We start from the raw sequence: 12,796 nt of genomic DNA, 5'->3' as shown, positions 1-12,796 counted from the left end.
ACCTCCCAGCATCAGAGTCTTTTCCAGTGAGTCAACTCTTCACATGAGGTGGCCAAAGTATTGGAGTTTCAGCTTTAGCATCAGTCCTTCCAATGAACACCCAGGACTGATCTCCTTTAGAATGGACTGGTTGGATCTCCTTGCAGTCCAAGGGACTCTCAAGAGTCTTCTCCAGCACCACAGTTCAAAAGCATCAATTCTTCGGTGATCAGCTTTCTTCACAGTCCAACTCTCACATCCATACGTGACCACTGGAAAAACCATAGCCTTGACTAGACGGACCTTTGTTGGCAAAGTAATGTCTCTGCTTTTTAATATGCTATCTAGGTTGGTCATTACTTTCCTTCCAAGGAGTAAGCGTCTTTTAATTTCATGGCTGCAGTCAGCATCCGCAGTGATTTTGGAGCCCAAAAAAATAAAGTCTGACATTGTTTCCACTGTTTCCCCGTCTATTTCCCATGAAGTGATGGGACCAGATGCCATGATCTTTGTTTTCTGAATGTTGAGCCTCAAGCCAACCTTTTCACTCTCCTCTTTCACTTTCATCAAGAGGCTCTTTAGTTCCTCTTCACTTTGTGCCATAAGGGTGGTGTCATCTGCATATCTGAGGTTATTGATATTTCTCCCAGCAATCTTGATTCCAGCGTGTGCTTCTTCCAGCCCAGCGTTCCTCATGATGTACTCTGCATAGAAGTTAAGTAAGCAGGGTGACAATATACAACCTTGACGTACTCCTTTTCCTTTTTTGGAACCAGTCTGTTGTTCCATGTCCAGTTCTAACTGTTGCTTCCTGACCTGTCTACAGGTTTCTCAAGAGGCAGGTCAGGTGGTCTGGTATTCCTATCTCTTTCAGAATGTTCCACAGTTTATTGTGATCCACACAGTCAAAGGCTTTGGCATAGTCAATGAAGCAGAAATAGATGTTTTTCTGGAACTTTCTTGCTTTCTCCATGATCCAGCGTATGTTGGCAATTTGATCTCTGGTTTCTCTGCCTTTTCTAAAACCTGCTTGAACATCTGGAAGTTCACGGTTCACACATTGCTGAACCCTGGCTTGGAGAATTTTGAGCATGACTTTACTAGCGTGTGAGATGAGTGCAATTGTGCGGTAGTTTGAGCATTCTTTGGCATTGCCTTTCTTTGGGATTGGAATGAAGACTGACCTTTTCAGATTTTGTTAGTTTTTGCCTAATGTCTGTTTTCTTTTCTGGAGCTCTATCCAAGATACCACATTTCATTAAGATGTCATCTCTCCTTTAGGCTCCTCTGATCTGACGCTTTCTCTGACTTTTATTATTGAAACATAGTTGATTTGCAATATTATGTTAGTTTCAGGTATAGAGCAAAGTGGTTCAACTATATTTATATATGACATATAGGATTATTTTTCCATTATAGCTTACTACTGACTTTCCTTGTTTTTGATTACCTGGACAGTTTTAAGGAATGCCCTTTAATTGGGACTTGTCTATTTTTCTCATGATTAGACTGGGATTATGGGTTTTGGGGAGGAAGAGGTAAGTGCCACTTTCCTCACTTCACATCTTACTTGAATAGTATCAGCGTCACTTATCTCTGTTGATGTTGACCTTGATCACTTGGCTGAGGAAGCGTTTGTCAGGTTTCTCTGACATAAAGTTCCTCTTTTTTCCCCTTTCCACACTGTCCTCTTTGGAAGGAAATCACCGTGGACAGGCCACACTTAAGGAACAGGGAGTTAGATTCCACCTCCTTAAGAGCAGAGTATGTACCTATGTTATTTGGAATTAATTCAGTGTTTCCCTGTTCAAAATCCTGCAGTGGCTTCATGCCACATGTGGAATGGGATGGAAACTCCACCCAGTGATGAAAAGGCCCTTTGTGATCTGGGCTCTCCCAGTTTATCTCCCACCCTTGCTTCACGGCTAACTCCCCTCCATCGGTACGGACTGAACACACCCAGCTGGAGCACTGTGGGCCTTCACCCTTCTCTCTGCCCAGCAAGCCCGAGCCACCAACCCCGAGACCTTCACCTGGCTGGCTTCCTCGGTTCACTGAGTCTTTTATAACTACCTAATTTAAAAAGTCTTCTGTTTCAGTTTATTCTGTTTCATCACCCTGTATTTCTTCATCAAATGTATCACTCCTGATGTCATACATATGTATATATATGTCTTGCCTTTCTTTCCCAGTGTAATGTAAGCTACATGAGGGTAGAAGCTGTATTCAGGCATCCCCAGTCTATGAGCCATGCACCGGTACCTCCTGTCAGATCAATCGCAGTGGCATTAAAGTGCACAATAAATATAATGCACTTGAATCATCCTGAAACCATCCCCCTGCCTCCCCGTTCCATGGAAAAATTGTCTTCCATGTAATGGTTCCCGCTGCCAAAAAGGTTGGGGACCACTGCCTTATTCATGAATGCATCCCTAGTTTCTGGAACAGTATCTAGCACATAGTAAGTGCTCAGGAAATATTTGTTGAATCAGTGAATGAAATATTTAATTTTTGAAAGAAACCATCTTTAGGTCTCTTCTGGCTAAAGTATTCCATGTTTTTTAAAACTAATTTTCCGTTTTCTCTGGAGGCGTTTTAGGAAGGGATACCTGGCTTTATTATTTTTTGTTTTTTAAGGAATACTGTGGTGTCTAAGATGGTCAATAAATACAATCTCTACATTTCTCTATTATTTAATGTACCTTGACTGGGTGTGATATTTGTCTGAGTGAAATAAGCCATCATTTGACTCTCTCCACTGGGGACTATCCAGGTGAAGGAGCTAGGGTGCAGGCTGCTCCAGGTGGGACAACAACTAAGGGTTTGAATCTTCTTCCACCTCTACTTCTTTTGTGTGTGTGTGTGTTTTAATTTTTATTTATTTGGTTATTTTTGGCCATTCTGAGTCTTCATTGCTGTGCATAGGCTCTCTCTAGTTGAAGATATCAAGGGCTACTCTGCATTGTGGTGCACGGGCTTCGCGTTGCAGTGGATTCTCTTGTTTTAGAACACAGGCTGTAGACACTCAGGCTTCAGTAGTTGGGGCACACAGGCTTAGTTGCCCCATGGCATTTGGGATCTTCCCAGACTAAGGATCGAACTAGTGTCCCCAGCATTTTAAGGCGGACTCTTAACCATTTGACCACCAGGGAAGCCCCCACCCCTACTTCTTTATGTTTGATTAACAATGCTTCTTGATACCAAAGAATATTGCATGGTTAGGAATCACTGTTTTTTTAAGTTAATTTTTGTTGGCATATATATAGTTGCTTTACAATGTTGTGTTAGTTTCTACTGTACAGCAAAATCAATCAGCCATACATACACATATATCCCCTCCCTTTTGGACTTCATTCCCATTCAGGTCACCACACTGTATCAAGAACATACATACCGTATGTTCTCATTAGGAATCACTGTTGATAATCATTCTTGATTTGTGCATTAACTTCCTCTATGAGAGATGCTTCAGACACTCAAGACTAAGATGATTCTTTAGAAATGTCCAGTGAAATACTTTGGGGGTTTTTGATTGCTTGTCATTATATGAAACCAGTTCCTTTCAGAGTTCATTTCCCAATCCATAATTTTCCTTGGTCCCACTCTGATAAGGAACCATTCATTTTAACTCCAGTCTTCAGGATTTGTAAATCTATTATTCATAGCAGGTTTAGTCTCAGGCTTACCATTTTTCTGAGGTTCAGCTCAGGCTCTCACAAGACTATGCGCAGACAATAGAGAGAACTTTCTCGATTGGCCACTGGTCCACTCTTCTGGTAGGAAGAAAGATTACTTTTTTTCCCTTTTAAAAAGAAAAATATTTGGTAATTTGATTTAAAAAAAGCCTCCTACTCAGATTTGCTATGCTGTTTTGCCTGTGTTTATTTAGGAAGTTTCACATGAAAAGAATTACAGATTGCATCTTTAAGCCCTAGATAGGAAACAAGGTTTCTGCTTCATCATATATCATGTTTATACATGGAGTGAAACATAACCATACCAGAGCCTTCATTAGAGCTTCGACTGTGGCTAATCAATAAAAGGGAAATGTCACCTAGTCATCCATTTTCATATTTTGGGTTGATTGACTTCTGTATTCTAAAAGGATGTAATAAGAGTCAAAAACATCAGTGGATTTGAAAATCTAAACCATAATGATTTCTCCAAAAATATTTAGATGGCCAGTAAGCTCGTGAAAGTATGCTGAACATATTACTCATTAGGAAAATAAAAATTGAATTCACAATATGTATGCGTGCTTAGTTCAGTTCAGTTCAGTCACTCAGTCATGTCCAACTCTTTTGCGACCCCATGAATCACAGCACGCCAGGCCTCCCTGTCCATCACCAACTCCCGGAGTTCACTCAAACTCATGTCCATTGAGTCGGTGATGCCATCCAGCCATCTCATTCTCTGTCGTCCCCGTCTCCTCCCATCCCCAATCCCTCCTAGCATCAGATTTTTTTCCAGTGAGTCAACTTGTTGCATAAGGTGGCCAAAGTATTGGAGTTTCAGCATCAGTCCTTCCAATGAACACCCAGGATTGATCTCCTTTAGAATGGACTGGTTGGATCTCCTTGCAGTCCAAGGGACTCTCAAGAGTTTTCTCCAGCACCACAGCTCAGAAGCATCAATTTTTCGGTGATCAGCTTTCTTCACAGTCCAACTCTCACATCCATACATGACCACAGGAAAAACCACAGCCTTGACTAGATGGACCTTTGTTGGCAAAGTAAGGTCTCTGCTTTTTAATATGCTATCTAGTTTGGTCATAACTTTCCTTCCAAGGAGTAAGCGTCTTTTAATTTCATGGCTGCAGTCAGCATCTGCAGTGATTTTGGAGTCCAAAAAAATAAAGTCTGACACTGTTTCCACTGTTTCCCCATCTATTTGCCATGAAGTGATGGGACCAGATGCCATGATCTTTGTTTTCTGAATGTTGAGCTTCAAGCCAACCTTTTCACTCTCCTCTTTCACTTTCATCAAGAGGCTTTTGAGTTCCTCTTCACTTTCTGCCATAAGGGTGGTGTCATCTGCATATCTGAGGTTATTGATATTTCTCCCGGCAATCTTGATGCCAGGTTGTGCTTCTTCCAGCCCAGCGTTCCTCATGATGTACTCTGCATAGAAGTTAAATAAGCAGGGTGACAATATACAACCCTGACGTACTCCTTTTCCTATTTGGAACCAGTCTGTTGTTCCATGTCCAGTTCTAACTGTTGCTTCCTGACCTGCCTACAGGTTTCTCAAGAGGCAGGTCAGATGGTCTGGGATTCCCATCTCTTTCAGAATGTTCCACAGATTATTGTGATCCACACAGTCAAAGGCTTTGGCATAGTCAATGAAGCAGAAATAGATGTTTTTCTGGAACTCTCTTGCTTTCTCCGTGATCCAACGTATGTTGGCAGTTTGATCTCTGGTTCCTCTGCCTTTTCTAAAACCTGCTTGAACATCTGGAAGTTCACGGTTCACATATTGTGTGCTCAGTAGCTAAGTTGTATCCAACTCTTTGTGACCCTATGGACTACAGCCCACCAGGCTCCTCTGTCCGTGGAATTTTCCAGGCAAGAATATTGGAGTGGGTTGACATTTCCTTCTCCAGGGGATATTCCAACCCAGGGATCAAACCTGTGTCTCTTGCATTGGCAGGTGGATTCTTTACCACTGAACCACCTAGAAAGCCTGAATTCACAGTGAGATACATTTTATACTCTGGAAAATTCCAGGGACGGGGGAGCCTGGCGGGCTGCCGTCTATGGGGTCATACAGAGTCGGACACGACTGAAGTGACCTAGCAGCAGCAGCAGCAGGATGACTGTGGTCAAAAAAATGGACAATAACAACTGTTGGCAAGAAAGTAGAAAAATGGACCTCTCGTATATTGTTAGTGAGAATGTAAATTATTTGTATATCATTCAAAGTGCAGCCATGTAGGAAACAGCCTTGGCAGGTCCTCAAAAGACAGTTACTATATAACCCTGCAGTTTCACTCTTATATAAACCCCAAAATGAAAGCATGTCTCTATACAGAAACTTGTCCACAAATGCTCATAACAGTATTATTCAAAATAGCCCACCAAAATGGAAACAACCCAAATGCCCATCAGTTGTTGAATGGATGGACAAAATACTATCTATCCATATGGTGGAATATTATTTAGCCATAAAAAGCGATGATATACTGATACAACATGGATGAACCCTGAAATCATTTGCTAAGTGAAAGAAGCTGTACTTAAAAGATCACATGTTGCATGATTCCATTTGTATGAACTGCCTAGAATAGGCAAACCCATAGATACAGAAAGTAGATGAGCAGTTGTCACGAGATAGTGGAGAGGGATGTGGGGAGTGACTGTGGGTTTCTTTTGGGGGTGGTAAAAATGTCCTGAAAGTAGATGCTGGTGATGGGCTCACAGTCTTATCGTTTCAAACCACTGAAATGTATACTTTAAAAGGATAGGTTTTAAAGCATGTAAATTATATCTCATTTTTTTGATACTTCACATTCACTCGGATGGTTTAAATCAAAAAGACAATGACAGGTATTGGCAAGGATATGACAAAGTTGGAACCCTCCTTCACTGTTGCTGGGATTGTAAAATGGTTCAGCCACTTTGGGAAACAGTCTGACACTTTCTCAATATGTTAAATACAGAGTTACCATGTAACTTAGGAGTTCCACTCTTAGGTATTTAATCAAAAGAGATGAAAACACATATCAACACAAAGATCTGTAAATGAGAGTTCAGAGCAGCTTCATTTGTAATCACCAAAAGCTGAAAATGGTGGAATACTATTCAGCAGTAAAAAGGAAGGAGCCCTGATTCATGGAGCAACGTGGATGAACCTCAGGAACGTATTAAGTGGAAGCCAGAAGCCAGAGAGTCCATGTTGTATCATTCCATGTATATGTATATAGAAAAGGCAAAACTGTAGACAGAGAGCAGATCAGTGTTTGTCTGCGGTTGGGAGTGGGAGTGGTAGTTTTTTACAAACTGACATGAGGGAACTTTCCGTGGTGATGAAAAATGTTCTAAAATTGGACTGTGGTGCTTGGTTTGCATAACTTTAAATATACTAAGACTCATTGAATTGTACACTTAAAATGGGTGGATTTTATGGTATGTAGATTATACCTCAAAAATCTGTTTAAAAAAAAAAAAATCAGCCCATCTGGGGCTCTGGATATATTTGAATCAAAAACCAAAAACCTTTCTTCCTCACTCTAGACCCGTCCTCCCACTGACTTGAGCTTTAACTTTGATGCCAACAAACAACAGAGACAGCTTATTGCAGAACTGGAAAATAAAAACAGGTAAGAATGCAGAGAGAGGTCAAGCCAGTTTATAAGCCCAAGATTATCATGTGAGTATCTGATTCTCGTTCCTTGCAGTCTAGATGGATTCTGACCACAAAGGAAGATTCCACCTCGGTTAAGATAGGCCAGCCCAAGTCTTGCCATGGACACTAATTTGTGCATGAACTCTGCATGCAGTTCATTCTGGCAGTCCGCAACCCTGCTCACATGCCCTCAGGGAAATTCTTTTCCCCACCCACCAGTGTGTTCCCCTCTCACCCTTCCCTTCTCCACTGTACTCCAGGAGCCTTTGCTCTGTCTCGCCATTTCGTCCTGGCCCACGATGCTGCATGCGACTGTTTGGTCTCTCACAGAAAAGCTGTTCACAGGCTTGGGGCCCAAACAACACAACATCACGCACTGAAAAGGCAGGAATCAGGATGAGGAGGTTGGACAGAAGATAACAGGCATTGTGGAGGAAGGGGCCACCATCAGCTCTCAGGGTCAGGGTTGGGGATCAGGAGAGGAAACGAGACGGAGGAAGACTTGAGGGAAATGTGCACTAGACCTGCATTAGGAGGCTACAAGTTTCCCCCAGAGAGGAACTGAGTATTCTGGTTGTCATTTTTCTTCTGTGGAGATTTTTCGAGTTCTTGAGAAGAAGATTTATATGACTTTTTCTACCACAAAGGGTTGTTTCATTGAGGAAATCTGAAGTGTGGGTATTTTAAGATGACGTCCATTTCACGTCTTGGTTGTTCAGAAGCACTCAGAACAAGATAGATAGAGGCAGCGATAGTGGAATAAAAACTTCTAACAAGAAAGAGAGAGAAAGAGACCGCTGTGAAGCATCACGTAGCCATCTCTCTCATCCACCCTGTCTAGAGAGATCCTGCAGGAGATTCAGCGTCTCCGTCTGGAGCACGAGCAGGCGTCCCAGCCCACCCCGGAGAAGGCCCAGCAGAACCCCACGCTGCTGGCCGAGCTGCGGCTCCTGAGGTAAGTGAGTCCTGCACCGCCATCCCCACGTTATAACCTGCTCTGATAGGAGTTCATATCTCAGGAAACCAAACTAGTGGGATAGGATCCGTTCATCCGTACATCTAGTCATGTTAAAACAAATAGCTGAAGCATTCCACTGATTCTGTTACTGCTTCAGATGTTTGAGTTCCTTTATTAATCATTCTGCGATCTCCTGCCTTCATTCCAGAACTGGGTAAACACCAGCCTCCAGCTCCACCGCAAGCAGAGCAGTGTTTATACTTCTGTGATCGCTTTGAGAAGCCCAGTGTGCTGCACTCCATCTTCTTATCTTGAAATTAGTCTGACTTTAGAGACTCTTGGCAAGGAATAATGCTCTCCCTGTCCTTCAAGTATGTTCTCTAGCACTTCATAGATCAGGAGTCCGTGGCGGGAAATCCCCTGAGATGTGAAACCAAGTGAGAATCCCTTACACTGTGGCTGTGGTACCTTCCAGTTCAGTTCAGTTCAGTCGCTCAGTTATGTCCAACTCTTTGAGACCCCATGGACTGCAGCACGCCAGGCTTCCCTGTCCATCACCAACTCCCGGAGCTTTCTCAAATTCATGTCCGTCAAGTCGGTGATGCCATCCAACCATCTCATCCTCTGTCATCCCCTTCTTCTCCTGCCTTCAATCTTTCCCAGCAACAGGGAAAAGGGTACCTTCCACTTTAACATAAACTCTTTCAAGGAGCAAGAGACCAAGGATGTGGGATCAGGATGGGAGTAGAGAGCAGCTTCAGCTCCCACTTGGTGCTGTTTTCAGGGGAATGAAGGCATCCAAGCAACGTTGTGTGTGTGTTTTAGTCGCTCCATCGTGTCTGACTGTTTGCGACCCCATGGTCTGTCCATGGAATTCTCTAGGCAAGAATACTGGAGTGGGTTGCCCTTCTCCTAGGGATCAACATTTGTAGGGTCTTATTTCCTATCAGTCTTAGAAAGATGTGTGCACCTTCTTCCATAAGTGAAGCCACTATGGAAACTAAATGAGTGACTTGATTCTCACCAGACCTGTGGATTCCCAAACAGTGGATTCTTTCTGTATAGGTTGTAACCTTTGGCATCCCACAGTCTATTTCTAATGTGCCATCACCTGGATTTCTACAGAGTTGAAAGTCCTTCCTTAGTTCTTCCTTTGATTTAGATCATTTAGCTTCCCAGCCATGATTTCTTCTCTTAGAGAATGGAGATGATTTTTTTTTCTATCTTTCTGTTTAGATTTACGTCATTAATAGATAAATCATCAAGAATTTAAGCTGTTCAGAAGAAAATATTTAGAGATACAGAGATTCCCATTCTCCAAAAAAGAAATTCAGTTGAGTTTCTGAATTTAGTCAGGCTGAGATCTTGGTGGCTCTGGGTCCACTGTTGTACATTTGGGAAATCAACACAGTTGGTGTCATATCAGGAAGAACGGGAAAGCAGAAGCTGCTGACTCGGAGCACAGCTCCGATAAGATACAGCTAGCTGCTTTCTTTCTCTACCTCAGCTCAGGCACAGGTGACTATCTTGTATCTAGAAAAGCAAAAAACTGTCATACTTTAGTTTCACTGTTGCTGGGATTGCTGAAAGGGCTTCTTTATACTAAGAGATCTGAAAAAATCGTAGACCTAGTAGAATAGACATAGGGCAGAATCCAGCGATGTGACATCAGTCAGTAAGAAGCAGGAATTTAATCTAAGTCCAAGGAAGGTCTAAATTCTGAGAAATCAGAAAGTATTTAATCTCAAAAGCAACTTCTCCATCACTGAAAAAGTGGGATGGTTTAATAAAGTGTGCTAGAGCAATTGTTCATGCATAAGGACACACATATTGGCTTTCTTTCTCACACTTATATACAAAATACACCAGCAGATGGATGAAACATGGAGACAAAAATGTTAAAACTTCTAGAAGAAAACGCAGAATTTCTTTAGAATTTTGGAATAGAAACTAATTTCTCAGAATTACTAGCCATGAAAGAAGTTGGTAAATTCATCTAGATTAATATTACGAACTTTTGTTTATCACAAGACACATAAAGGGCAAGATTCATTTGCAGGTTTTGACATCCTTCTGGTTTTGATCTATGTATATAAATACAGGAACTGCCAATACCCAGCTAGTATAATAAAATAAGATAGAGAGTTTTATCCTTAGGGTTATGGTTATGAATCCTGACTGCCAAAATTGTCTTTTCCCCCTTTATTATTTTTAATGGTATATTTGTTATTATAATAATATATGAGACAAATGAGTAAGATACGAAACATAATGCTAAAATAATACCCAGAAACCCACACCCTGCTTGAGAATTCACGTATTGCTAAAGCCATGTCATCTGTGTAAGTGCCCCCACCTTGTCTCACTTCCTTCTGCCTTCCCCCAGAGCTGACCTCTATCCAGAATTTGCTTTATCATTCCCTTGCTTTTTAAACAGTATTTTCAGATATGTGTGTATATTCACACAATAGAGTGTCTAGTTTTGCTTTTTGTTTTTTGAGCTTTATTGAAATGAAATTATATATAGTCTTCTGGGACATTTTTCCCACTTAATATTGTTCTTTAGGATCCTTCTATGTAGTTGCAAGAATTAACAGCTGTAGTTCATTCATTTTTGCCATTTTGTATTGTAATTATTTGATCCTGCATAGCACAGAGAAAGAATACTGCATCCAGTCTTGGGGTTCAGGGAAGAAAGACATTCTAGAAATCTGAATGAGTCAACTCCTTATTGAGTTTATACCTGCACTGGAAATTTAGGGAGTATGAAGACAAGAAGACAATGATTCTATGTTAAAAATTTATAATCTTGTTTTGGAAACAAAACATAAAATAATTTTCTAATCAACTAAGTAATACTATACAATGTTAATAATAAATAGTGTGGGTATTAGAAGAAACTTAGAAGCAATTTGTCCCCCAAAGGTGGTGGAATTTGGGTTGAACCATGAAAGGTAGGTATGGTTTGAATGGAGTGTGGGACAAAACATTTAAGATTAGATACAGAGTTGGGATTCAGCAAGATTCCCCAATAAATATAACACATTGCAGAGAGAGGAAAGAATCTTGAAGCTAAGAATTTGTTTTCAGCCATCCAGTGAATTAATCTTTAGAGTGCCAGTGATGGGAGATAAAATTAGTTGGATAATTGAGACCAGATTCTGAGAGCCTTAAGTGACAGGTCATTGGAAATCCTTCGAGAGCTTCAAATAATGATTTCATTAAGTTCACAATGTTAATTGAGTCCGCACTGGATGCGTGATATTCTCTTAATCATTCAGTATATGCAAAGATGAGTAAGGCTCATCCCCTGACCTCAAAGATTTTGCGTCATGGTATGAATGACAGCAGTACAAGGTAAAATAAATTAAGTGCCCCAGAGAAGCACCGGTTGCTATAGTGATTAAATAAGCAGGATCTGATACCCACTGAAGTAATCAGGACTAGCTTCCTGAAAAGAGTGACGTTTAGGATAGACACGAAGGAGTAAATAGTATTTGGAAGAGAGCAGGGGAATACTGAGTCGTAAAGTGATGCCATCTGCTTAGGAAATAGTGAACCATGGCTGGAGATCCAGACACAAAAGAGAAAGGGAAGTAAGGAACTGAGGATTGAATGTCGGTAGAGTTTGTAGCAGCATTCTCTCTGATACAAATATAATGTGAGCCATCTATGTACTAAAATTTTTCTAACAACCATGTTGAAAAACTAAAAGGAAATAGGTGTCATTAAAACTTCTTTTATTTAACCTGCCTAATCTAAAATATTTTAATCTTTTCAGTATTTAATCAACATTAAAAATTATTGTGATATTTTACTTTCATTCACACTAAATTTTTAAATCCAATGTGTAAGTCACACTTACAGTGCATCTCAATTCAGACTATTGCTGAGTAGTCACGTGTGTCCAATGGCTACCACATTGGACAGCAGGGTTCTAGAATATGCAGGGCAGAGTCAGTGATGCTAGAAATTCTACTGTTTCGATTATTACATGGGATGATGAAAGGAGCACAGCTTTCCTTTGAGTAGCATTGTAAAGGCCACAGAATGCTTTCATGTCCATCATCTTACTTGATCTTTAAGATAGCGCTGTTGTTGGGACGTCCCTGGTGGTCCAGCGATTAAGGCTTCACCTTCTAATGCAGAGAGTGTGGGTGCAGTCCCTGGTTGGAGAGATAAGATCCCTCATGCCTAGCCACCCAAAAATCAAAACTTAAAACAGAAGCGATATTACAAATTCAGTAAAAACTTTAAAAGTGATCCACATCAAAAAAGCTTTTTAAAATATTACTGTTAGTAATTTATTATTAGTTCCATTTTAGAGAAGAGAAAATTGAGACTCAGACAGGTTAAGTGACTTGTCCAAGGTTGCATAGTGAGTAAAATGGTGGGCCTCAATCTCTTGATTTATATTCCAGTGCTTTTTCCCAGCACATGAAGTCAGGATTAGTCAAGCTAGGAGACCATTGCATGTGTGAGGTGAAGCATACTTGGATAAAGTGAGAGAAGCAG

General features: G+C 41.0%; 1 protein-coding gene across 1 annotated transcript in view; it reads left to right on the top strand.

Annotated features, from left to right (window-relative positions):
- The window catches only part of DTNB (dystrobrevin beta), a 256,908-nt gene that overhangs the window by 201,801 nt on the left and 42,311 nt on the right, over nt 1-12,796 (top strand). Inside the window, 2 exon segments of the mRNA XM_088841232.1 lie at nt 7,212-7,297; nt 8,165-8,278. Of these exon segments, the coding sequence (XP_088697358.1) occupies nt 7,212-7,297; nt 8,165-8,278 (200 nt within the window).

This window comes from Moschus berezovskii, chromosome 11 (genome assembly GCF_049115385.1).
Source record: "Moschus berezovskii isolate FMDL1 chromosome 11, NW_MosBer_1.0, whole genome shotgun sequence".
Taxonomy (NCBI): domain Eukaryota; kingdom Metazoa; phylum Chordata; class Mammalia; order Artiodactyla; family Moschidae; genus Moschus; species Moschus berezovskii.
The sequence above is the reverse complement of the archived record's forward strand: the minus strand, read 5'-3'. Positions and strand labels throughout refer to the sequence as shown.